The sequence below is a fragment of the Phyllopteryx taeniolatus genome, chromosome 1, assembly GCF_024500385.1.
Source record: "Phyllopteryx taeniolatus isolate TA_2022b chromosome 1, UOR_Ptae_1.2, whole genome shotgun sequence".
NCBI classification, from domain to species: Eukaryota; Metazoa; Chordata; class Actinopteri; order Syngnathiformes; family Syngnathidae; genus Phyllopteryx; species Phyllopteryx taeniolatus.
Window position 1 is genome coordinate 41993979 of NC_084502.1, and position 26873 is coordinate 42020851.

Genomic DNA, 26873 nt, shown 5'->3' on the forward strand with positions numbered 1-26873 from the left:
CTAAAATATGTCAAAAGAAGAAATAAAGTGTTTTTAATGCATGTGTGACACGACATTCATGTGTCACGTTGGTGTCAGTGACATGAACGTGTGAATGCGATTGACGTGAGCATCAGTGACATGAAGCATGAATGCCAGTGACATGCTCGCATGAACGCATTTAACTTGTGTTTATGAGAACATTTGAGTAGTGTTTATGAGAGCAAGACTTTCACTTCTGTGTATGAGAGTGTTTGACTCATGTTTATAAGCGCATTTGACTAGTGTTTACGAGAGCCTTTAAGTAGTTTGTGTCCGTGAAAGCATTTGAATACCAAAAATTTAGTAAATGTGAGAGCTAATCCTGAATCATGTCCCTAAAACCCCTCGTACTACAGCCTAGACTGGTTGCTGCCTGCATCAAAGTCATGCTAGTGTACCACTACACCAGTGGCTCTCAACTGTTGTCACCCTGGGACCTGCATTTTCGTATTGTTGCCAAGTCATAACCCACTCTTATAGAATAATAAAGCTTTTTTTTTGTTTAAAACCAGCCTCGAAAAAACACCTGTGCTGTATGTTATATTTTTGAAAACAGTTTCAAATGCGTTTGACATACCGCCCAAAGCATACTGCTAGTCATGACTCCTACTAGCCAGAGGCTTAGCTGCACTGTATTTGTTTACAGAGTAAACTAGTGATGATGGCATGAATAACATTTCCTGTCACTTTCCTAACAAGTTCAATGTGGGAATTTATTGTACTCTACCGAAAAAAAAATCTGAATACAAATACATATAATTTTTTGCTAGCTGTCCATGACCCACTTTTGGGTCCTGACCCCCTAATTTGGAAACACCACATTAAACCATCAGTGACTCCCAGAATTCTACTTGGGATAGAAATGAATTCTACAATGTTTCTACAAATTTCCATTCCTGGACCTGTAAGTGGCTTTGCTTTTGCTTACCTGGGCCAGAATGTTTAGGAGCATCACAACGACCACAACCAAAATGCTAGCACCAGCCCGCAAGTACTTCATGTACATATTCAATCCAATGGATCCCTGTGCGCGAGTCTCTTCTGCCAACGTGTGAACTGGCTCAGCCTGGGTGTGAAGGACCAGTTATGTTGCATCATTTCTTTTAAGGTTTCACCATCCAAGCTATTTTTGCAAACACAATAATTGTACAAACTGCCAAATAGTCTCCATCCTGGACCGAATGCACAGAAGAGGCCTGAGACCGCACTGAGTTCTGGGACAAAGTCCGGCTTCGGGAGGAGAGGTCTGAGGTCTGCGGCTCCTCCTCCTCATCCTTCTTCAATAGTGAGGTGAAATCCACTCCAGACTGCTGTAGCTCTGCGTACGTCCCCTTGGCAACCATGTGACCCTGGAACAAGAATACATGTATGCAATGATTTCTAATTGGACACGCATGCCAGTACTGGAAGCATTATCACATGCATGGTGGCTCGAGTAAGAGCTGTACAAATGATGGCCAGTGTGCCATATGCACAGCGCCACTTGACACTTCTGATGCTACTGAGCAGACTTTTAGTCTGGCAAGGGGACTTTGTAGTAGGCACCTCCTGGCTGAACTGCAAGAACCATAAAAAAAATAAAAGGGCTGTGCACGAATTGGTGGTGATTCATCAGATCTGCTGGAAAAACGAACACCAAATAAGAATTTTCTGATTTGAATGACGACGAATCAAAGAATAACATCCATCCATCCATCCATTTTCTGAGCTGCTTCTCCTCACTAGGGTCGCGGGCGTGCTGGAGCCTATCCCAGCTGTCATCGGGCAGGAGGCGGGGCACACCCTGAACTGGTTGCCAGCCAATCGCAGGGCACATACAAACAAACAACCATTCGCACTCACAGTCACACCTACGGGCAATTCAGAGTCTCCAATTAATGCATGTTTTTGGGATGTGGGAGGAAACCGGAGTGCCCGGAGAAAACCCACGCAGGCACGGGGAGAACATGCAAACTCCACACAGGTGGGGCCGGGGATTGAACCCGGGTCCTCAGAACTGTGAGGCTGACACTCTAACCAGTCGGCCACCGTGCCGCCAAAGAATAACATATAATACAATAAAATACAATAAAACACATTACAAAATATTTCCATTTTTAGCCTTTTTTAATTTTTATTTCTTTTTTGGTCCTGTTTGGCTCTTAGGTCAAGCAGAAAGGAGGATCCGTATCCTTTTGATGCCAGAACAGTTTTACTGTGTCACAGTGGACTTTTTAAGCTGCCGCTGTGGTTTCTTAGTACTTTAATGGACATTTATTGAGAATCAAAGTCAATCAGTCGAACAGAACAAGGTTTCTAGAGGGGATTGAGAAAAGAAGACAACAAAACACAAAGCACTAGCTGTAAACAAGATGAGGAAACTAAATCATTATATACCTAGAATAATGACATATTAGATATGTTGTATGGGCCAGTAGTGCTACACCCTGTGAGGGAAGGACAGCACAAGATAGGACAGGGCAAGGACAGGAGGGGATGCATGCAAGATAAGGGTCGAGAACCTGGCTGTACAACTGAAGTCCGGTGGGAGTGACTGTAAATTATAAAACTCTATAGGACGAGAGTGTGAGTGAGGGGACAGGGACCCAATGCCATCCTCCCAGCCAAACCCCACCGCCTTCCCATCCCCAGGAGAGCAAGACACCACCCACCACCCCGCACGGCCCACAATGCAGCCAGTCCCCACCTAATGAGCTGCATGGATATTCATGGGAGCACCAAAACTGAAGCCGAAAAGGAGGCCGAGTTGGCCGGTGACCACGGCATAATGAATGGGAGAAAGTTGATCCAACACAGCGTGGCTAGGTACCCAGCCGGCTCTTTAGAAAGAAGTCAGCTGATCCAAGGCAGTGAGGATTTATGGCACCGACAGGCACAATACCAACCTGGGTTCTCCCTTTGGACACCATACGGTGAGGGGATGCTGGTTAAAGTAAGCCATTTTAAACTAAAAAGAAGAACTTTTCTGGAAGCAGAAGCCCCAGCCAAAACGGGGCAGCCAAAGCGAGCCAGCGTACTCTCTTACCCGTTCAGTAGATTTTCAAATAATCAAATTGGATTTTTCTAGACTTTACGCTGATCTGATCGGTGTTATTGGTATCGGCCGATAATTAGAATTTTATGCTGATCGGCTGATCAGCTTTCATGTCATAAGTCACCGATCCGATCAAAGACGTCATCGATCGGCTCCGCACAAGACATTTAACTCCGCGTCTTCGTCGCGTATGAATCCAAAAGCTAGTTTATTTTTAGCCTTGTCACTTGCCTTTTTGCGCAGTACTGTGTCTATCTGACGGCCAATAATTTTTTTTCATCTTGTCGGTGAAAAAACATGTCGTCGGTGTGGGACTATTTTGCTGTGTCTCAGACAAACAGCACGTAAGTTATTTGCAGTCTGTGCAAAACTGAAGTATGTCGTGGGCAACGTCATCTAAATGCTTCAACATAACAAATTTGATCGAGCACCTGAAGAATGTACACGAGGAGCATGCCGCATTCAAGCAACGCAGCGTGGGGGGTGAAAAAAAAAAAAATAAGTCAAACTGACTCAAACTCTGGACAACACCCGTCCATATAGCTGGGACAGTGAGAAAGTTAGAGTAAGCATGTCATTAACAGTATTTATTAACATAATTTAATTGCAATAAAGTAATTTAATTACAGTAAGTTAGCACCCATTATTTCTGTCATATTGTAATGTTTATTTGACCTAAACTTATGTCAGTGGCCAATCCTTGAATGCCACCTCGAGGTGATTGCTGTTTTAATTCTGTCTAAAATGCTAGAGAATAATTTGAGCTTGGATGGGCTCCAGCATGCCCGCAACCCTTGTGAGGATAAGCTGTACAGAAAATGGATGGATGGATGGATACAATATACAGTACACAAGTATATACAATAAATGAACAAGTCATGTAAATAGACACATTGCTCCATCTTGTGATCGGATCGGTGATCGGTTATCTGTTTTTTTAAACTTGCTGATCTGTGATTGGCCCCAAAAATCCTGATCGTGTAAAGCCTAGATTTTTCATTTCTTACTATTATTTCAGAATAGTATAAGGCAGATATCAAACACGGCCCGCGGGCCAGAACCAGCCCGTCAAGGGGTCCAATCTGGCCCATAGGGATGGAGAACACATTCACTGTTATTTTTCAATAAAAATAACTATTGTTGCTACTTTTGTCCGCTGGAGGGTGCACTGACAACACTTAAATGACATTGGTGCACATGTGAAGGCCAAACAATGCCAAGTTTCAGGATTACTCTAATATATAATGGTGTGCCATGTTCACACTGTGAAAATAAATACCTCCTGTAGAAATGTTTTAAGACATTGAATATTACAAAATTTCAGTCAAAAGCTTCACTTCAAAAGAGGTTGGTTGGTTGGAACTTTGTTTTGTTTTTTTCATGCACTGCCACAACTTAAAATTTTCTGCATGCATTTACAAAGGATGCATAACTGAATGGTACACACTCACTGATTCATAGTACTGTTGAAATAATTTTTGGTTAAAAATTTCAAACTGCTCATATGATTTGCAACAAAATTTGCAACAAGATAATAATGAATAAATGTGAATGTCTTCCAAAGGTGCTTGTAATTATTTGGACCAAAACAATGGGTAAAATTTTGAATAGCTATTATTTATGGATTTTTTAGCCACAAATATTGTGGTCCAGCCCGCTTGAGATCTAATTGGGGTAAATGTGGCCCGCAAACTAAAATAAGTTTGACACCCCTGGTATAAGGAGTAACGTTTCGATTCAGATTCGGAAGTCATTTGTTACTGTCAAAACGAATACTGAATCGGGATTTAGAGGGTGAGTCCGAGCCCTAAAAAATATACTGATTCACGATTAAGTCATGTGTGACGTTTGGGCCATTTGTTAGTCTAGTGCGTCACAGAGTTGACTGTCATGCAAATGTAACAGACAATAACTGTAACTTGACAATAACACTGACTGAATAGCAATCAGTCCTGGTTGTAGTCTGCCAACATTAGCAATAGGTATGGGCCATCTGCGATAAACTTCAGTTTAACACCAACCATGAACATTATATGTAGTGTAGAAGATGAAGAGATGGGCTGTTATATTTTTGCCTTTCTCCAACCCACAAATAGTCTTCATGTAGGGTAAAAACATTGAGTCCTTTTTTCACGAGTCAAACATCAAAGAATTAGAGCATTCTAACTTGCATTTGGACAATGTTTAAATGCACAAACCTCTTTGAGGACCACAATCTGGTCTGCTCCCTTCAGATACTGTAGTTGGTGGGTGACCAGGATACGGGGTTTGCTCTTCAGCAGGCCACAGATGCACCTGGTTTGACAATAAATGGTCTACAATAAAACAATCTAAATATTTACTGGACCCGAGTCTGTGTTCTTGTGTTATGCAACAGTCCTGTTATTCCTAAGAGGAAGAGTGCATCAGGAAGAGCCATTGTCACCACGACAGGACCAGCACCGCACCTCTTCCTGTCTTACTTCAAACACATTCCTTCATCTTTATAGTTAGGCTTTCATTTCGATCCGTGTCCAGTTCTACACATTACACACTCCAAAGATTGATGAAATATATCTGTAGACTAGATGGGTATTTTTTTTTCAATGGATTTCTCACCACATTGGGACTAAGAAATCTGTCCACAGCAATGACAGCTTAAAAAAAAAACTGTTTGCAAGAAAATACATTCACGAGCTGTCCAAGCAACCAATGATGCTGTAATCCTAAATTTGAAGGCATTTTAGGAGCCTCCAAAAAGTAATTTATGAATACCCCATCACAAAAACATCGACTTGAGAAAAAGAGGGAATAGACATATGAAGTGGAATTTATTCCTGAAAATAAATGAAAGTTACACATTTCCAAAACATGGAAATGAGTAAATAATTGCTTTTACTCAGTAAATTAATACAAGGCAAACACTCCTGGTTTCCCTTTTTCACACCTCAGGCTGTGGAAAAGTGTCTAAGTTAAAAATACTGTATGTTTTTAACATACGCCTGTTAGGTGATTTAAAACACCAATGTAAGAAGACTAAAAATAGCCCACTCCAAAGTGGATAAATTCTTCCTGAGTTCTCATTTACAATGTCTGGAAATGTGATGCAATTTACTTCCTCACTGTTCAAAGAGGTGCCTCCCGACTTCAGCGTCCACAGCACTGAGAGGATCATCCAGAAGGTAAATATCGGCATCCTGATACACAGCCCTGGAGACACTCAGACATCCATTGAATAGTACAACATTGGGGCACGCAACCACCGATCTTTTATTGCATGTGTACTACCTGGCCAGGTTGACACGAGCTTTCTGCCCCCCACTGAGTGTGGCACCGCGGTCCCCAATGAGGGTCAGGTCTCCATCTGGGAGCAGTTCTAAATCCTGCACAGTGTGGCACGAGTGGCCATTCATAATTTGACTTAGATCATCAAAACATATACAAAAGTAACAAAGTGCCAACAAACAATGGTATTCAGAGCCGTGAAGACAATTACGGGACAGTTTCCACCTGTCTTAGCATGTTATGAAAAACTACAACAATCACTTGACTTGCTCACCCGCTTTAAGGCACAAGCTCTGAGGACTTTCTCGTACATGCGCAGATCCAACTCCTTTCCAAACAAGATGTTGCTGCGGATTGTGCCAGGAAATACCCAGGGCTGCTGGGCAGCATACGTTAGCTGGCCTTTGACCTTCATCGCCCCCTTTTCAACGGGAAGCTCTCCCAAGATTGAGCTCAATAGCGAGGACTGGGTCGAACAAGAGATAACAAATGAGCTTGCAGGTGATGTCACACTCCCTTCTAATCTAATGGATTTTTTTATTTGTGTTTACCTTCCCTGCACCCACTGGTCCAATAACAGCCAACAGCTGTTTTTCAGTCAGACTGAGTGTGACATTCTGTAGACATGGAGCATCCAGACTCTGTGGAGGTGGCACACATACAGTATGAGCGTGACCTTAAGTCATATTCACATTAAAGACTTTGTCGGCATCATTTGACCTTATCTCTACTTTAAAGTCTCAATTGGATATGCCATGCAAACTTTAATTGCAATAAAATGTATTGTTATTAGGCAGCATGGTGGATGACAGGTTAGCATATCTGCCTCACAGTTCTGAGGACCCAAGTTCAAATCCAGCCTCGCTTGTGTGGAGTTTGCATCTTTTCCCTGTGCCTGCGTGGGTTTTCTCTGGGTACTCCAGTTTCTTCCCACATCCCAAAAACATGCATGGTAGGTTAATTGAAGACTCTAAATTGCCCATAGGTGTGAATGTGAGTGTGAATGCTTGTTTGTTTATATGTTCCCTGCGATTGGCTAGCAACCAGTTCAAGGTGTACCCCCACCTAACCCAGAGTCAGCTGGGATAGGCCCCAGCCCGACCTCAACCCTAGTGAGGATAAGCGGTATGGAAAATGGAAGGATGGATGTATTGTTATTGTAATTAAAATAATTTTAATACTCATGGGTTACACACCTTTTGTTACCTTACCTCACTTTTAAAGATCAATATTTAATCTTTTCTAGTATGTTCCAGCTGTCTTGAATAACATTTAGTTACTTATCACTTAATATAAATAATATACTGCATAAAGAAAATCTGATCAGCAATCAAAATCTATTATCATCTATTATTTCTTCCTAATAGTCAAAGGAGTAGAAATGAAAATAAAATGTTTGTTTACATGCAGTTGTGGCCAACATTTCAGGAAGTGATTTAAAAAAAAAGCAGGCTAAAGTGGTCTACATTACTTTGCTTTGTCTATCGCTGTTAGGTTCAGGGCTAATTAAGCAATACCAGCTTAGTGATCATAGTAATATCGTCTCTTTTTCTTTTTTGTAAGTCTGAACCTTTAGTTCTCTGGTGTGGGTTGGTAAATAAAAATCTGTAAAGAAAATGGAGCAAGATCAGTTAGCTTCTGGAATGTCCGTCAGCCCCCTACGAACAGCGGATGGTGGCCAGTCCGTAAAATAGATGCACATCTTTGAACCGGTCCGTGACTGAAAAAAGGTTGGGGAAGTAGGGTAGTGTGATGTAGTGAAGTAGGTCTTTAACAGACTGATGATTCTAATCACCGGATGACTGGTTAGCACATCTGCCTCACAGTTCTGGGGACTGGGGTTCAAATCCCGGCCCCGCCTGTGTGGAGTTTGCATGTTCTCCCTGTGCCTGGGTGGGTTTTCTCCAGGCACTTCGGTTTCCTCTCACATCCCAAAAACATGCGTGGTAGGTTGATTGAAGACTCTAAACTGCCCGTAGGTGTGAATCTGAGTGCGAATGGTTGTTTGTTTCTATGTGTCCTGCAATTGGCTGGCGACCGGTTAAGGGTGTACCCCGCCTCCCGCCCAAAGATAGCTGGGATAGGCTCCAGCAGCCCGAGACCCTAGTGAGGATAAGCGGTAAAGAAAATGGATGGATGGATGATTCTAACCTTGTCCCAGTAGCATATAAGGTCCTGGATCTCAATGGCAGAATCTTGCTTCTCGGCAAGTGGCAGACGAGTGCTAGCCTTTGTCATCTCATCCAGCAACAAAAACTCCTTGATCAAAATAGACAACGACATAGACCAAGTTATGCACTTCTTTCATGCATCAAGAACTCAAAAAAATGATTGTGTTACACTGCTGGCAAAAGACTGAGTAATGTTGTGTGATGGCAAATTTGGAAATTCTCAAATGAAAAACTGAAATTCAGTGACGAAATAGGCAGCCCCGCCTGCCTGATTAACTCTATAAAATCCCATAAGTGGCTTTAGTGCTCAAATTGGCAGGCCATAGTTCAAACGTCGACGTGATTACACAGTGACGGACCTGGATCCTCTGAATGCTGACACGGCTCTCGTAGAGCTTCTCTATGGCACTGGGAAAGAAGAGCGTCACAGTGAGGCGCACTGCTGTGTATAGTGCCACAGTCACAAAGACTCGGCTGGCAGAGATTTTGTTCCCCAACAGGACATAGAGGGTGAAGGTGATGAAGACGATGATCTTGCTGGCACAGAAGAAGGAGGCCATGTTGAGGCCGCGCAAGTACGAGCTCATCATGATCTGGTAGATCTCCTTCCTACAGAGAATGGGGGAAGATGATACTGGTGATAATGATGATGGTGATGAGGAGGAGGGACACAGAAATTAAAAGCCAAATGACTCAGACTGATAGGGGAAGCACACTAATGAGACTTTAACAAAAATGTATTAGGTGCATCTGCACACTCTTTTTTTCCGTCTGTGCAATGTCCTGTTTACAATTTTTGAGGCAAACCCCATTCAATCAGTCTATCAAACTTTATTTATACAGCACTTTTCAAACAATGACATGTAACGCAAAGTGCTTTACACAGTTAAAATCAATCCCCTCCCGCTACTCATCCACAGACACACATATGCGTACACACGCACACACACACACAGTTAAAAAAATAATAATATTAATAATAATAATGTGATAATGTAACGACCTATGGCTGGGCACAGAGAAACAAAGTGAGAAAACATCATCTCAGGGAGCCATCTGCACCAAGAGCAGACACCAGACCGCGGCCACAGGACACCGGCATAAAGCCCCAGTTTGTGGCGTAAGGAGAGCCACATATGAAAACTGAGGACCCCATGAGCCAGGACCATGACAACAGTCCATTACAGCTCCCAGTGCAGAGGGCTTCCTCTGAGGAAACACTGAAAGATAATAAAATAATCATAAACATAAAAAAAGCATATACATACATATCAAACTCAACGGTCAATGAAAACTAAAGTGAAGACCTAAGATTGTACAAAATAGCATAAAAATAAAGATAAAATATGATAAATTATACTCAAAACATTGAAAATACAATAAAAGTTAAAAACTAAATAAAACAGTTGAAAAGTAAGTTAAAGTCAAATATTAGTCAAAGGCTAAATTAAAAAGTTGGCTCTTGAGCCTATTCTTAAAAACATGAAGTTCTCTGGAGCCCTGAGATGCTCCAGCAGGTTGTACCACAGACTGAGGCCGAGAAACTGGAATGACGCCTCACCGTAAGTGTGTGTCCTGACTTTGGGAATAACTAAAAGGCCAGAGCCGGAGGACCTCAGGGCCCGCGAGGTAAGGTTGTTATCGTAAACAAAAACTAATGAAATAACTAAAACTAAAATTGAAAAAACATTTTAGTTAACAAAATAAATAAAAATTAAAATGTTTTTTAAAAAACAACTAAGTGAAACCACAGTTTATGTTTATAAAACAAACCAAAACTAATAATAATTATCGCAAATTTTTTTTCAGTTTTCGTCTGAATGAATTATTAATGAATGAATTAATTAATTTCATACGTGAGCTTTCATGGTTGATTTTATATGTATTCATTTCGGTACAGCCGTACCAAACAAGGAAGGTGGAACAGTCGTTTGGGAATAGTAGTTACTGTGGAAGGATAGTTACTGTGTCGCCTAGAAATGACGTTGTTGGCTAGCAGCCAATAAAAAGGTGCTGTTTCAAATGTTGTGGACTGTTATACAGTACAGGTATGTGCCAAAATATTGGAATATCGAGGGGAAGTCCATTTATTTCAATAATTTTTTTTCAAAAAGTGAAACTTATTCGTTCATTCATTAGTCTTCCATTCCGCTTATCCTCACAAGGGTCGCGGGCTTGTATGTGAACTTAGTTCACCACACACCAAGTGAAATATAGTAGCTGAAAATGTGAAATGACACAAGGAAAAAGTATTGAACACGCTAACTGGTATATATTTTATACTTTTTACAAAAGCCTTTGTTTGCAATGACAAGTTTCAAGATTGTGAAGAAGTTGTGATTTTGGCCCATTCCTCCACACAAGCAGTCTTCAAATCTTGAAGATTCCGTGGGCTTCTTTTATGGACCTTGAGTTTCAGTTCTTGCCATAGATTTTCGATTGGATTCAAGTCAGGTGATTGGCTGGGCCATTCTAGCAGCTTATTTTTTTTCTTTGAAACCAATTGAGAGTTTCCTTGGCAGTATGTTTTGGATCATTATCCTGCTGAAATGTCCACCCTCGTTTCATTTTCATCATCCTCGTAGATGGCAGCAGATTTTTGTCAAGAATGTCTCAGTACATTTGCCCATTCATCCTTCCTTCAAAATTGTGAAGTTTACCAGTACCATTTGCTGAAAAGCCGCCACACACCATCTTGTTCCCACCTCCGAACTTCACTGTTGGTATAGTGTTTTTAGAGTGATGTACAGTGCCATTTCTCTTCCAAACGTGGTGTTCATTATGGCATCCAAACAGTTAAATTTTGCTCTCATCCGACCAGACTATATTCTCACAGTATTTAACTGGCTTGTCCAAATGTTGTTCAGCAAACATTAAACGAGATTTGACCTTTATTTATTTATTATTATTATTATTTTTTAGCAATGGGGTCTTGAGTGGTGAGCATGCATACAGGCCATGGCGGTGGAGTACTTTACTCATTGTTTCCCTTGTGACAACAGTACCTGCTAATTAATTAATTTATTTATTTGAAGCTCTCTGTCCTTAGCTCTTGGACAACTCTTCTGATTATTCGTTGCACTCCTCTGTCAGAAATCTTGCGAGGAGGACCTGATCGAGGCAATAATACGGACGTCAGTGCTCTTCGGTTAAGGAATGCAACCAGCAAAGTTAATTTGAATATTGAGATACATTAAAAACTGTAGATGTAGATAGAAGTGTGGTAAATGGACTGCACTTATATAACACTTTATCTACATCATCACAGTGCCCAACGCGCTTTACAAGCCTCACATTCACACACAGATTCATAAACCAACAGGCGACTGCTGTCATGCGAGGTGCTGCCAGGCCCACTGGGAGCAAATTAGGCTTCAGTGTCTTGCCCAAGGACACTTCGACAAGCGGACAGTCGTAGCAGGGATTCGAACCTGTTCTACCTACTGAGCCAAAGTCACCCCAACATAATCCCATTGGTATCGCAAGACAAGTCCAGATCTGTGCGACAGACCACCAAGGACTCCACTAAAAGAGGTTTGATGAAGATCTGAGTTTGTATTTCAAACTAAAAGTCTCTGAAAACTAATAAACTAAATTTTTTAATGCATCTCAAGATTCTAATTAACCTTGCTAGTTGCATTCTTTAACCGAAGAGCATTGACGTCCGTATTATTGGGAAGCTTTTAATTTGAAGGTGGCTTTCGCTGCTAGTTGGCGAATTATTACCGTAATGCCTAGTATGAACAAAATTAGGGGCGGCTGGCTTGATTGCTACTTTACGAGTGGAAGCTGGCTTGACCGCAGTCATTTTCGGGGGTCCTTAGCCAAACCGATGTTGTTTTGCACAATGGACATACCGGCGCTATATACCTACTGGGGGCGTGCCTTTAGCGTCCTCCTTCACGCGCACCCTTCCCCGTTTAACGTCCTGTCCTCAGCCACGTCCGCTTTTCCTCTGTATAAGCAGCGTGTCGGCAGGAAATGCTCCCAGTCAGTCAAGCGGAGCGCTCATCACAACACAGCATTTATAGATTTGTGCACACATAAGGCACAAGGCATTATAAGGCGCCCCGTCCATTTTGGAGAAAATTTAAGACTTTTAAGTGCGCCTTATGGGCGTGAAAATACGGTATATTTCGTGAGAAAAATGGTGACGTGTGAAATAGTTATTTCAGCCGTTTCAGTTCAAGCCTTTATTTGTTTCAAATTGGATGATTATGGCAGAAAGACAAAAAAATAAAATAATCCAGTATTTCACAAAATTTGAATATTTCATGTGACCAAAAAAAAGGATCTTAAACACAGAAATGTTGGCCTTCTGAAAAGTGTATTAAAGTAACATGCCCTCAGTACTTTGTTGTGCCTCCTTTTGCATTAATTACAGCATCAAGGCGACGTGGCATGGAGGTGATCAGCCTTTGGCACACAGTTCAGGTGTTATTGTAGCCCACGTTGCTTTGATATTGGCCTTCAGATTGTCTGCATTTCGAGGTTTCTGTTCCCTTATCTTCCTCTTGACAATACCCCATACATTTTCAATGGGGTTCAAGTCAGGCGGGTTTGCTGGCCAATCCAGTATTGTTATCCCATGGCTATTAAACCAGGTATTGGTAGTTTTGGCTTTGTGGGCAGGTGCCAAATCCTGCTGGAAAATAAAATCATGATGATATTAAAATTTTGTGAAATACTGGTGTAGCGGACATGCTCCACCAGTATTGATAAAAACCGCCCTGCTGTGAGACTCCCCCAAGAAGACATCTAGTGGACCCTAAAGTAATTAGCAGGTCCCCTCAAAATCTTGGTTTACAGTCATCAGTCATTTCTTCGTTTGAACTCACAACAGCCCAAAAGGGACCGATCGACGATGGAATGCAAATACAGCAACAACTGATCGAGTTAATATTCAAACGTGCATGCAAGGCACCACCCACTGGCGTTTGAGAGTACTGGAACCCGTGAACTCTCATTTGATGTTTAACCAAGGATATATGTCTGTTTTTATATTTCAGGTACTCGGCAGAAATATTCCAAATGTATGCCTTGATGTCTGTGTCAGTGTCAACTTTACAAGCGCAATTTCGAGATTTTCAGAATTGCTTGTCTTGATTTAAATCCAAGCAGCATAAAATGTGATGTGACTCAAAAGCAGTTGATTTGCCAAGACTAAAGTATAAACAGTCAGTCCGATATACTTGACCTCTGAGTAAAGAGAGTACCAAGTTGAGGTTATTTTATATTAATATATGATTTTAACCCCATTTTATCACATTTGATAAAATGGTGATTCAAGCTGATGAGTGTGGTCTTCTCTGTCCCTCTTGCACACGCCGCCCCTCCGGTGTATTTAACTCTTAACTCCCACCTTCTGAAGTCTCTCGTGTTTTTGCGCTCTTGTGTTTTTTCTCTGGCTTCTTAGCTCTTGTCTGGCTAGCCTTAGCCACCCAACCCCCTGCCCTTTCTTTGTTCGGGCACACGGTTCTGTCATCGCGGGCCTTGGGGATGGAGATCCGGCTCCCTAGCCTCCTTGGACCCCCGCTGCCAAGCCTCCCGAACAGTTGCTCCCAGCCAAGTGTGAGTTCCCCGAACTTGCGAGCGAATCCCGGAAAGCAGGCGGGGAGAGAGACGGTCATATTCTCCAAAGGAGGTGTGACGAACAACCATTATTCGTCTTCTGCCTCTTTCGTTCTTTGCTTTATTTTTCTACATTTTTTCCCTCTTCCATCAAATCTGTCTCCGTGCTTTCTGAGACGCGCCCAGAGAGAGACCTACGCTCGTGAGTAGACACTGCAAGTGTACCAGATTGTACAATATTAGTGCCTAATAATTTCGGGAAAATTACTAACTCCAGACAAAATCTCAACTTCCCCTCTCCCTCGTCCAGAATGGACGCGTTAAACGCTCGCATTTTCCACTTTAGTCCAACACACAATGTTCTTTTTCCCTTTTCGTACACCTATTTTCCTTCTTTTTGCCATTATTAGTGTTATTTTCTTTCTTTAGTTAGACCCCTTTGTGTGTTTCCCTCTAGATCCCTTGTCAATAAATGTCATTAAATACACCATCAAATTCCACTCTTGGTTGTATTTTGTGTGTGTTCTGAGTTTAAGTAAGCCTCTGTTATCTAGAACTCAAAATTTCATAAAGTTTAGCAACCTTCAGATTACAAGACTGATTAAAATGTTTCTCGTCACTTTCCCTAAATTTTATGTATATAAAAAAGTCTCCCCTTTAAGAGACATATTAGTTGGATTTTAACGATTAAACTTAAAATGACGCTAAGCCGGAAGTAACGCAGGCGTTGCTTCGGCTTATTCTTTTCTCCTAAATTAATTAAGTTTTTAGTTAACCCTCATATAGGCTACACTGGGTTTGTTTATTTTTTGTCTTTCTGCCATAATCATCAAAATTGTAACTGTGTGTGGTGAAGTAATATACAACTTTCACTTTTTGAAACAAATTATTGAAATAAATGGACTTTCTCTCGATATTGTAATTTTTTGGCACATACCTGTACCTGTATTTGATTTGTGGATGTTTGTTCATCAGTTAGTAAGTTAATAAATTTATTAAAATGGTATTTTGTGTTTTTTTTTTTTTTTTAATATCTCACAGGGTATTTCTCAAACCCTGTATAAAAAATAAAACTAATACTGAAACTAACAAAAACTAAAGTATACACAGAATTTGTGGGGGAAAAAACTCATAAAAACCAACAAACCTTTAAAAACTAATTAAAACTAACTGTATTTGGAATAAAATGTCAAAATGAAATAAAAACTAACTATAATGGAAAACTCAAAACTATTACAACCCTGCCCCGAGGGTTAATGGGGTAAAAGCAGCTCTGACAGATAAGAAGGCCCAAACCTTAAAATAAAATTAGTGTAATGTGCTCCCACTCTATCATCCAGCCATCCATCCATCCAATAATTTGAGACAGACAACACCCAGGACTGATTATCATTCAGAGGAACATATACAGTAGATTGTGCAGATGTGTCTAATGATGTGGTTGAAACAGAAATGGACGTGTTGGAAAACCTGACACACTGTCACCTTTGTTAAGGTGAAGGTGACATCATAGTTCTACAATGAAGCTTCTTGCTCAGAACAAGTCATTTCTAAAGGCTTTCTCCTAATTATTGAACAATGCGGTTAAAGAACATAAATTTCACCTTCTGACATCCGACACCAAAGCAGCAAATGGTTTCTCCCAGGCATACATCTTGATGATCCTAATGCCAGATACCACCTCATTCATTGTGCGAATCCTGCTGTCAGTAAGAATGGCCGTCCTACTCCTGCAGATGAGAGGAAGTAAAGTTATTGAAAAGTGGTTCAACACAATTAAAGATTGTGTAAAGTCCATCCATCCATTTTCTGAGCCGCTTATCCTCACAAGGGTCACGGGAGTGCTGGTGCCTATCCCAGCTATCATTGGGCAGGAAGCGGGGTACACCATTAACTGGTTGCCAGCCAATCATAGGGCACACATAAACAAACAACCATTCACACTCACATTCACACCTAGAGGCAATTTAGAGACTTCAATTAACCTACCATGCATGTTTTTGGGATGTGGGAGGAAACCGGAGTGCCCGGAGAAAACCCACGCAGGCACGGGAAGAAGATGCAAACTCCACAAAGGCGGGGGCGGGGATTGAACCCCGGTCCTCAGAACTGTGAGGCAGACGCTCTAACCAGTCGTCCACCGTGCCGCATTGTGTAAAGTCAATTCAGGAATTTGTTTCAGAGAATTGCTGAAAACGTGCAAAGACTGAGAACTATGGGGTACTCCGTTGTGGAGAGCGTTAAATAGTTTTTCACCATTTCAGTTTTCCTGATTGTTGGGTGGGGTGTGGGGTTGCGAAAAAAGAGGACGCACAAGTACGCACGGCATAAGTCATTTGTCCCCCACGACTGTATATAAGAACTTGAGCGCCTTCGTTGACATCAGAGGTTACCCACCGCAATTGCAATGTGCAGTTAGCTAACTAGCTAAGCCTACACCCCGAAAATGCAATTCCCTTTGGGTTTGTCCGCTGGCGTGGACACAGTAACTCACCTCGTTGTTGGCAGTGAATGTGCGCAGGTCACGATGAGAAAGGCCCCCACCACGCACGTGCATACATAGACATCAAAGGGGGCTTGAGCCCCTGCCCTTTTTTCTCCCTAAAGAAAAAGTGCCATTTTTCTCTGGGATGTTTTTTTCTTCTTTTTTTTTTTAAATAAATGATTGTCTCTTGGACATCCTGGTCACTACCTCTTCCAGCTTCTTCCCTCAGGTATATGCTATCGAGCAATGCAAACTAAAACTAGCAGACATTCCAACACCTTCGTCCCTCTTGTCATTAACCTCTTAAACAGTTAACTTACAGTTCCATTGAAACATGCTGTCAATTTTGTCTTGAGATTTTTTGTACATCTCTGTCGGCCAATTATACATTATTCGTGCACTCACTGTAGTAGTCTCGCCCCTCTGCTATTGACCAATACTGGCCTCTCATGTGCTTGAGAAATATCTGCACCATTGCACAATTGACACTGTTTCAAATTATTGCACAACTAGTCATTTCAAACTGCTCTAAATTGCTAGAGGACATAATTTGCACAATTGTCAAAAAAATAAAAGTATCGCCATTACCACATTACCGGTAACCTTTCATTGCTCAGTGACTCTCCGTACTGTGTTTTTATGTCTCAAAAGTACTTTCTGTCAAATGGCTGTCTGTTGTCCTACTAGAGCGGCTCCAACTCGAGTAGGCAAATTCCTTGTGTTTTTGAGACATCCATCCATCCATCCATTTTCTGAGCCGCTTCTCCTCACTAGGGTCGCGGGCGTGCTCGAACCTGTCCCAGCTATCATCGGGCAGGAGGCGGGGTACACCCTGAACTGGTTGGTTTTTGAGACATACTTGGCAAATAAAGAGGATTCTGATTCTAATTCTCTCATGGGATCCGGAAGCCGAGTGGCTCCCCTTTTCAGATAACAGTCTGTTCCTTCACAAGCCGAACCAGTTCTCGCCTGCTCTCAGTCTGAATGTTATCAGTATGTCTGTAATGGGTGTGTGTGTGGGTGTGTGTGTGGGTGTGTGTATTCTTAACAAGGTGTGGTCAGTTTTAACAAACAAAAGTTAGTGAGTGTGTCCTAGTGTCCTGTAAGCAGCAGCATAGAAAGATATCAAACAGAACTATACACAAAGACAGAGGGCAGATAAACAAATGCCATCTAAATGTGTATTTTTGGATGGTTTTTTTCCTTTTAGAGTGAAGGAGTATGGATCCATCCATCCATTCATCCATTTTCCGTACTGCTTATCCTCAAAAGAGTCGCAGGCATGCTGAAGCCTAACCAAGCTATCTTTGAGCGAGAGGCGGGGTACCCCCTGAACTGGTCACCAGCCAATCGCAGGGCAAATATAAACAAACAACCAATCGTACTCACATTCACACCTACGGGCAATATAGCGTTTTCAATTAATCTACCATGTATGTTTTTGGGATGTGCGAGGAAACCAGAGTACCCGGAGAAAACCCATGCAGGGACGGGGAGAACATGCAAACCCCATACAGGCGAGGCCGGATTTGAACCCAGGTCCTCAGAACTGTGAAAAAGATGTGCTAACCAGTTGTGCACCGTGCCGCCAAGTATGGATCCATAAACAATATCAAACTGACAAGAACATGAAAACAATTCTTACCTGAAGAGTCATGTCTTTAAAGCTATGGAATCATCTTGATTATAGGCTCCTCATTTTAAAACTATTTATTCTATCATTTTGTTGTTGTTAGAAATTTATGAATACTGTACCTGATACAGACAGAGAGCCCTCCTTCAAATGTGAAAGGTACACTGAATATAAGGTCATGTCACCATCAATGACAATGTCCAGGGGAGTTAATAGTGAGAGCAATAAAATAATGCCCCTCCTTGAGCCGTCACCTTATCGTGGTGGAGGGGTTTGTGTGTCCCAATGATCCTTGGAGCTAAGTTGTCTGGAGCTTTATGCCCCTGGCAGGGTCACCCATGACAAACAGGTCCTAAGTGAGGGACCAGACAAAGCACAGCTCCAAAGACCCCTATGATGAGAAAAATGATTGTATCGCGTTTTTCCTTGCCCAGACACGGGTCACCGGGGCCCCCTCTCTGTAGCCAGGCCTGGAGGTGGGGCTCGAAGCCGAGCGCCTGGTGGCCGGGCCTGCACCCGAAAGGGTAACATTGGTCCCCCTTCCCATGGGCCCACCACCTGTGGGAGGGGCCATAGGGGTCAGGTGCATTGTGAGCTGGGCGGTGACCGAAGGCGGGGACCTTGGCGATCCGATACCCGGCTACAGAAACTGGCTCTAGGGACGTGGAACGTCACCTCTATGACAGGGAAGGAGCCCACGCTGGTGTGCGTGGTTGAGAAGTTCCAACTATATATAGTTGGGCTCGCCTCCACAAACAGCTTGGGCTCTGGTACCAGTCCTCCCAAAAGGGGTTGGACTCCTTCCACTCTGGAGTTGCCCACGGTGATAGGGGCCGAGCAGGTGTGGCTATACTTATTGCCCCCCGGCTCGGCGCCTGTACATTGGGGTTCACCCCGGTGAACGAGAGGGTAGCCTCCCTGCGCTTTCGGGTGGGGGGATGGGTCCTGTTGTTTGTGCCTATGCACCAAACAGCAGTTCAGAGTACCCACCATTCTTGGAGTCCTTGGAGGTGGTGTTGGAGAGCGCTCCCGCTGGGCACTCCATTGTTCTGCTGGGGGACTTCAATGCTCACGTGGGCAATGACGGTGAGAGCTGGAGTCGCGTGATTGGGAGGAACGCCCCCCCCCCAATCAGAACCAGAGTTGTTCTGTCACCATGTTCAAGCATAAGCGTGTCCACATGTGCACTTGGCACCAGGAGACCCTAGGTCGCAGTTCGATGATCGACTTTGTGTTCGTGTCATCGGACTTGCGGCCGCATGTCTTGGACACTCAGGTGAAGAGAGGGGCGGAGCTGTCAACTGATCACCACCTGGTGGTGAGTTGGCTCCAATGGTGGGGGAAGATGACGGTCTGACCTGGCAGGCCCAAATGTATTGTGAGGGTCTGCTGGGAACATCTGTCAGAATCCCCTGTCAAAAGGAGTTACAACTCCCACCTCCGGCAGAACTTCACCCATGTCTCGGGGACATTGAGTCCGAGTGGACCATGTTCCGCGCCTCCATTGCCGAGGCTGCCGACCGGAGCTATGGCCGTAAGGTAGTCGGTGCCTGTCGTGGTTGCAATCCCCGATCCCGTTGGTGGACACTAGCTGAAGAAGGAGTCTTATAAGGGCTTTTTTGGCCTGTGGGACTCCTGAGGCAGCTGACGGGTACCGGCTGGCCAAGCGGAATGCAGCTTTGGTGGTTCTCATGGAGAACGATTTCCCAACGGCTTCGAGGAAATTCTGGTCCACCATCCGGCGTCTCAGGAGGGGGAAGCAGTGCACCATCAACACTGTGTATAGTGGGGATGGGGCACTGCTGACCTCGACTCGGGACTTGTGAGTCGGTGGGGAGACTACTGCGAAGACCTCCTCAATTCCACTGACACGCCTTCCCACGAGGAAGCAGAGTCTGGGGTCCCTGAGGCGGGCTTTCGTATCTCTGGGGTTGAGGTCACCGAGGTGGTTAAAAAGCTCCTCGGTGGCGGATGAGATTCGCCCGGAGTTCCTAAAGGCTCTGGATGTTGTGGAGCTGTCCTGGTAGACACACCTCTGCAACATCGCGAGGACATCGTGTGTTCCGGAGGGTGTGTTCCAACTACAGGGGGAAGACACTCCTCACTCAGCCTTCCTGGTAAGGTCTATTCAGGGATGCTGGAGAGGAGGGTCCGTCGGGAAGTCGAATCTCAGATTCAGGAGGAGCAGTGTGGTTTTCGTCCTGTGCGTGGAACAGTGGACTCGCTCTACACCCTCGGCAGGGTTCTCAAGTGTGCATGGGAGTTCGCCCAACATTTCTACATGTGTTTTGTGGACTTGGAGAAGGCATTCGACCGTGTCCCTCGGGGAGTCCTGTGGGGGGTGCTTCGGGAGTATGGGGTGTCAAACCACCTGTTACGGGCTTTCAGTCCCTGTACGACCAGTGTCAGAGTTTGGTCCGGATTGCCGGCAGTAAGTCGGATTCGTTTTCCGGTGAGGGTTGTCCTTTGTCACCGATCCTGTTCATAACGTTTATGGACAGAATTTCTAGGCGCAGCCGAGGCGTAGAGGGGGTCCGGTTTGGTGGCCTCAGTATTGCATATATGCTTTTTGCAGATGATGTGGTTCTGTTGGCTTCATCAAGCCATGAACTCCAACTCTCACTGGAGCGGTTCCCAGCCGAGTCTGAAGCGGCTGGGATGAGAATCAGCACCTCCAAATCAGTAGCCTACTATTTTTTGTTTGCTTGTCTTAATGTTATTTGTATGTGTGCATGGGTGCATGTCATGTATATTATGTATGTCCTGCTTTTATGTTGAAAACTTTGCGTATGCCAACTTGGCCCAGGACTCCCTGGAAGAAAGGATCTTGTATCTTAATGGGACAATTCCTGGATAAATAAAATTACTCCAATGCTGAAATATAAGAAACGTTTCTACACTATAGGAATTTATTGAAATGCACCTGTATAGCACAGTATCTTTCTGTAAACTCTTCTTCCATGTGCCCCCTGAACTTTGAGCACCTGCACCTCCAAAAGTCTCTGCACAACCCTGCTTAACTGTGTTGTTTTCTAGTGGATTTTATTAACATCAGCTGTGGGAATCAGAGAGTCAGGAATTTCTGAAAACCTACCTGAACTTGGAAAACAGCCTCCCGAACAGGGTCTGCACAGGCATTAGAAACATGAGCACCACCATGCCTGCCAGGCAAGATGGCCCAATCTCCAGCCACAGGAGCCCCACCACGGTTGCTGCCTGCAGGGGCGCCACCCACAGGAAGTGCAGGAAGATTGTCACCTGGTAAAGACAAAAACACAAACCATGTAAAAATGCAGATCAGGAGTCTTATCTCATCACAAGTCAGTACTGGCTGAAAACAATACTTGAACTCATTCAAATAACCATCAATTACAACCCATTAGACTGGTACGTAACACATACAGGTACATATCAATAAATTAGAATATGGTAGAAAAGTTCATTTATTTCAGTTCTCATACATTATATAGATTAATTAAACGTGGGGAAATATTATTCAGAGGGGAAATTCCTGCCTATTTTCTACATTAAAAATAATTGTTTCTTGATTGCTACGCAATATTCTAGTATCTAAAGATGGTGAATTTGGGGGTTTTGTGTGCTTTAAGATAGAATCATCAAAATTATACATACCAGTATACAGTATATTAAAACAATCATGAAATATTGATCTCTGTGTAGTACATCTCGATAATATGAGCTTCTCTTTTTGAATTGAACTACCTAACCAAATTAAGCTCTTGACACTATTCTAATTTATTGAGCCGTATCTGTACATGTGCATCACTCTGCATAGAAGATAGGTAACACACATTATGACACAACAGACCCTTAAAACATGTTTTAGTACAATAACTCCATTCATGCCACATTGGACTTTTTGTTAGTGGCTTAGTGTGTGACTTACATCATCAAACTTGTTGACATCATTGGAAAGTAGGTTCACAATCTGGCCTGTGGTGGTCTTTCCCATTGCAAAACAGCTGAGACACAAAGCCTAGTTTAAAAATAAATAAACAAATAATTCAGAGTTCAGCAAAAAAAATAATTCGACCAAATATCACAGGCCCAAATATCCCAAATGCAAGCGAAGTGGTTCCAGTACAGTTTAGCTTAGCTTCGTGATATCTGTGTCAATTACACTACTCGTCAAAAGTTTCAACACACTTTCTCGTGCTATTGAATGAGAATCCATGTCCAAAATTTTGACTGGTATTGTATGTAAATAGTGTGACAAAGGACAGCAATGGAAATTCAGAATTGTTCTTTCTTGGGCGGCACGATGGACGACTGGTTAGAGCATCAGCCTCACAGTTCTGAGGACCCGGGTTCAATCCCCGGCCCCGCCTGTGTGGAGTTTGCATGTTCTCCCCGTGCCTGCGTGGGTTTTCTCCGGGCACTCCGGTTTCCTCCCACATCCCAAAAACATGCATGAATTGGAGACTCTAAATTGCCCGTAGGCATGACTGTAAGTGCGAATGGTTGTTTGTTCCTATGTGCCCTGCAATTGGCTGGCAACCAGTTCAGGGTGTACCCCGCCTCCTGCCCGATGACAGCTGGGATAGGCTCCAGCACGCCCGCGACCCTAGTGAGGAGAAGCGGCTCAGAAAATGGATGGATGGATGGATGTTCTTTCTTGTTGGCATGTGGGTGTTTATCATAAGAAGACGATGAAGTGACGATGTAGTGAATAGTGGCACCCATAAAGTACTGTGGTACTTAACATTGTGGTGGTACATCAATAAAAGCGTGGCAATATTGAGAGGCATTTCAAAACTTTGACAGAACATGGCAGCACATCATGTGTGCGCTTCAGTGACTAGCAAAGGCTTTGTTCTCCCTTAAAAAACTTGGATCTACCTTTTTGTAGATCATGTGACACATGGCCACTCGGATTTTCATGCCAACTCGCTGGACGTGGAAGAAGTAGAGGTGGTGCAGAAAAGCCAGGCCGATGGTGCAGATTGATAGCCCGGCTGCGTAGCACAGGGTCTCATTCAGGGCTGCTTGATTGTGCAGGTCGTAATCCTCAAAGTAGCGGATTATGTACCCCAGAATGACTGGCTGGATCACCTTTATCACCTCCTGACAGAGGAAGAAATAAAGAAAAGGTGAAGAAGCTTCTTGTAAAACAGAGACTCACTCTTAGTTTAGTGCTGTGATACTAATCTGTGGTTATAACCTTCGTACACATTTATACATGTGAATGTTTTATTTGCTTAACCTTAACTTCAAAACTGACCTCAATAAGTGTAAACAATCCCAGCACTGAATATGACTTCCAATAACACCTGATGATGACTGATGATAGTTTTGGCTTCCGCAATGCTTTGGTGGCCTCCTGGACCTCATGATCCCAATATCTGTAAAGGAAGTATTATAATAAGAGTCAGTCAGGTGATTTATTGGGTTGCCAGGGGTAAAGTGGTCACATGCTCTCCAGCTAAAATTGTTACCAGCAAAAACATAAAAAAAAGGCCATAATTAGGATTAAAAGAATTAGAGACACAACCACATAGGGAATAAGAGCACTGAATGACACAAGACGTGTTTCCAAAGTTCACAACGATACTATTAAATCAGATGTATGTCAAGCACTACCAGGCCATCAGAACCTGAACAAACAGATTCAGGGAGAGCTTATTCCCACAAACCATTACGTCACTGAATTTACAGTAACATAACTTTATTTGATCATTTCTGCCTAATTGCTAAATTTAAAATAATTTTCATTTTTTCTTTATTGCATGTTATGTAATATTGTAGTTTTTAGATACTGTGATTTTTGGATTTTTGTTTGCTTTTTTTTTCCACTTTTTGAATTGAAGTACCTAACTAAATTAAGCTTTTGACACTTCTAATTTATTGAGATGTACCTGTATAACGTTTTTCAACTGTGCCTTACTGGTATCTATGATAGTTTTTATTAAGTTGTCTGGGGCTGTCTGGGGCTTTATGCCCCTGGCAGGGTCACCCATGCCAAACAGGTCCTAGGTGAGGGACCAGACAAAGCACGGCTCCAAAAACCCCTATGACGAGTACAATTAATGGATTCAGGTTTTCCTTGCCCGGACGCGGGTCACCGGGGCCCCCCTCTGGAGCCAGGCCTGGAGGTGGGGCTCGAAGGCGAGCGCCTGGTGGCCGGGCCTGCACCCATGGGGCCCGGCCGGGCACAGCCCGAAAGGGTAATGTGGGTCCCCCTTCCCATGGGCTCACCACCTGTGGGAGGGGCCATAGGGGTCGGGTGAAGTGCGAGCTGGGCGGTGGCCGAAGGTGGGGACCTTGGCGATCCGATTCCTGGCTACAGAAGCTGGCTCGAGGGACGTGGAATGTCACCTTTCTGGCAGGGAAGGAGCCCGATCTGGTGTGTGAGGTCGAGAAGGTCCGACTAGATATAGTCGGACTCGCCGCCACGCACAGCTTGGGCTCTGGTACCAGTCCTCTCGAGAGGGGTTGGACTCTCTTCCACTCTGGAGTTGCCCACGGTGAGAGGCACCGAGCAGGTGTGGGTATACTTATTGCTCCCCGGCTCGGCGCCTGTACGTTGGGGTTCACCCCGGTGGACGAGAGGGTAGCCTCCCTCCGCCTTCGGGTGGGGGGACAGGTCCTGACTGTTGTTTGTGCCTATGCACCAAACAGCAGTTCAGAGTACCCACCCTTTTTGGAGTCCTTGGAGGGGGTGCTGGAGAGCACTCCCGCTGGAGACTCCATCGTTCTGCTGGGGGACTTCAATGCTGACGTGGGCAATGACAGTGAGACCTGGAAGGGGGTGATTGGGAGGAATGGCCCCCCCGATCAGAACCCGAGCGGTGTTCTGTTATTGGACTTCTGTGCTCATCACGGATTGTCCATAACGAACACCATGTTCAAGCATAAGGGTGTCCACACGTGCACTTGGCACCAGGACAACCTAGGTCGCAGTTCGATGATCGACTTTGTGGTCGTGTCATCGGACTTGCGGCCGCATGTCTTGGACACTCGGGTAAAGAGAGGGGCGGAGCTGTCAACTGATCACCACCTGGTGGTGAGTTGGCTCCGATGGTGGGGGAAGATGCCGGTCTGACGTGGCAGGCCCAAACGTATTGTGAGGGTCTGCTGGGAACGTCTGGCGGAATCCCCTGTCAGAAGGAGTTTCAACTCCCACCTCCGACAGAACTTTGCTCATGTTCCGAGGGAGGCGGGGAACATCAAATCCGAGTGGACCATGTTCCGCGCCTCCATTGCTGAGGCGGCCGACCGGAGCTGTGGCCGTACGGTGGTTGGTGCCTGTCGTGGCGGCAATCCCCGAACCCGTTGGTGGACACCAACGGTGAGGGATGGCGTCAAGCTGAAGAAGGAGTCCTATCGAGCCTTTTTGGCCTGTGGGACTCCTGAGGCAGCTGATGGGTACTGGCTGGCCAAGCGGAATGAAGCTTTGGTGGTCACTGAAGCAAAAACTCGAGCATGGGAGGAGTTCGGTGAGGCAATGGGGAAAGACTTCCGGACGGCTTCGAGGAAATTCTGGTCCACCATCCGGCGTCTCATGAGGGGGAAGCAGTGCACCACCAACACTGTGTATAGTGGGGATGGGGCCCTGGTGACCTCGACTCGGGACGTTGTGAGCCGGTAGGGAGAATACTTTGAAGACCTCCTCAATTCCACTGACACGCCTTCCCATGTGGGAGCAGAGTCTGGGTTCTCTGAGGCAGGCTCTCCTATCCTCCTCGGTGGCAAGGCCCCGGGGGTGGATGAGATTCGCCCGGAGTTCCTCAAGGCTCTGGATGTTGTAGGACTGTCCTGGTTGACACGCCTCTGCAACATCGCATGGACATCAGGGACAGTGCCTCTGGATTGGCAGACTGGGGTGGTAGTCCCCCTTTTTAAGAAAGGGGACCGGAGGATGTGTTCCAACTACAGGGAGATCACACTCCTCAGCCTCCCTGGTAAGGTCTATTCAGGGGTGCTGGAGAGGAGGGTCCGTCGGGAAGTCGAATCTCAGATTCAGGAGGAGCAGTGTGGTTTTTGTCCTGGCCGTGGAACAGTGGACCAGCTCTACACCCTTGGCAGGGTGCATGGGAGTTTGCCCAACCAGTCTACATGTGTTTTGTGGGGGGTGCTTCGGGAGTATGGGGTACCGAACCTCCTGATACGGGCTGTTCGGTCCCTGTACGATCGGAGTCAGAGTTTGGTCCGCATATCCGGCAGTAAGTCGGACTCGTTTCCGGTGAGGGTTGGACTCCGCCAAGGCTGCCCTTTGTCACCGATTCTGTTCATAACTTTTATGGACAGAATTTCTAGGCGCAGCTCAGGCGTAGAGGGGGTCCGGTTTGGTAGCCTCAGTATTGCATCTCTGCTTTTTGCAGATGATGTGGTTCTGTTGGCTTCATCAAGCCGTGACCTCCAACTCTCACTGGAGCAGTTCGCAGCCGAGTGTGAAGCGGCTGGGATGAGAATCAGCACCTCCAAATCCGAGACCATGGTCCTCAGTCGGAAAAGGGCGGCGTGCCCTCTTCAGGTCGGGGATGAGATCCTGCCCCAAGTGGAGGAGTTCAAGTATCTTGGGGACTTGTTCACGAGTGAGGGAAGAATGGAACGGGAAATCGACAGGCGGATCGGTGCAGCGTCTGCAGTGATGCGGACTTTGTATCGATCCGTTGTGGTGAAGAAGGAGCTAAGCCGTAAGGCAAAGCTCTCGATTTACCGGTTGATCTACGT

General features: G+C 44.6%; 1 protein-coding gene across 2 annotated transcripts in view; it reads right to left on the reverse strand.

The window, feature by feature from the left end:
* The window catches only part of abcc4 (ATP binding cassette subfamily C member 4 (PEL blood group)), a 56923-nt gene that overhangs the window by 16026 nt on the left and 14024 nt on the right, over positions 1-26873 (reverse strand). The window contains exons 3-16 of one of the 2 annotated variants that reach the window (XM_061796421.1): positions 23422-23542; positions 23040-23264; positions 22087-22176; positions 21274-21437; positions 15666-15791; positions 8850-9099; positions 8471-8578; positions 6871-6960; positions 6594-6785; positions 6323-6417; positions 6158-6244; positions 5254-5350; positions 1176-1370; positions 950-1087 (exon numbers count right to left, since the gene is read on the reverse strand). In XM_061796421.1, the coding sequence (XP_061652405.1) occupies positions 950-1087; positions 1176-1370; positions 5254-5350; positions 6158-6244; positions 6323-6417; positions 6594-6785; positions 6871-6960; positions 8471-8578; positions 8850-9099; positions 15666-15791; positions 21274-21437; positions 22087-22176; positions 23040-23264; positions 23422-23542 (1978 nt within the window). The remainder of the gene's footprint in view (positions 1-949; positions 1088-1175; positions 1371-5253; positions 5351-6157; positions 6245-6322; positions 6418-6593; positions 6786-6870; positions 6961-8470; positions 8579-8849; positions 9100-15665; positions 15792-21273; positions 21438-22086; positions 22177-23039; positions 23265-23421; positions 23543-26873) is intronic. The other variant, XM_061796431.1, reaches the window with a different exon arrangement.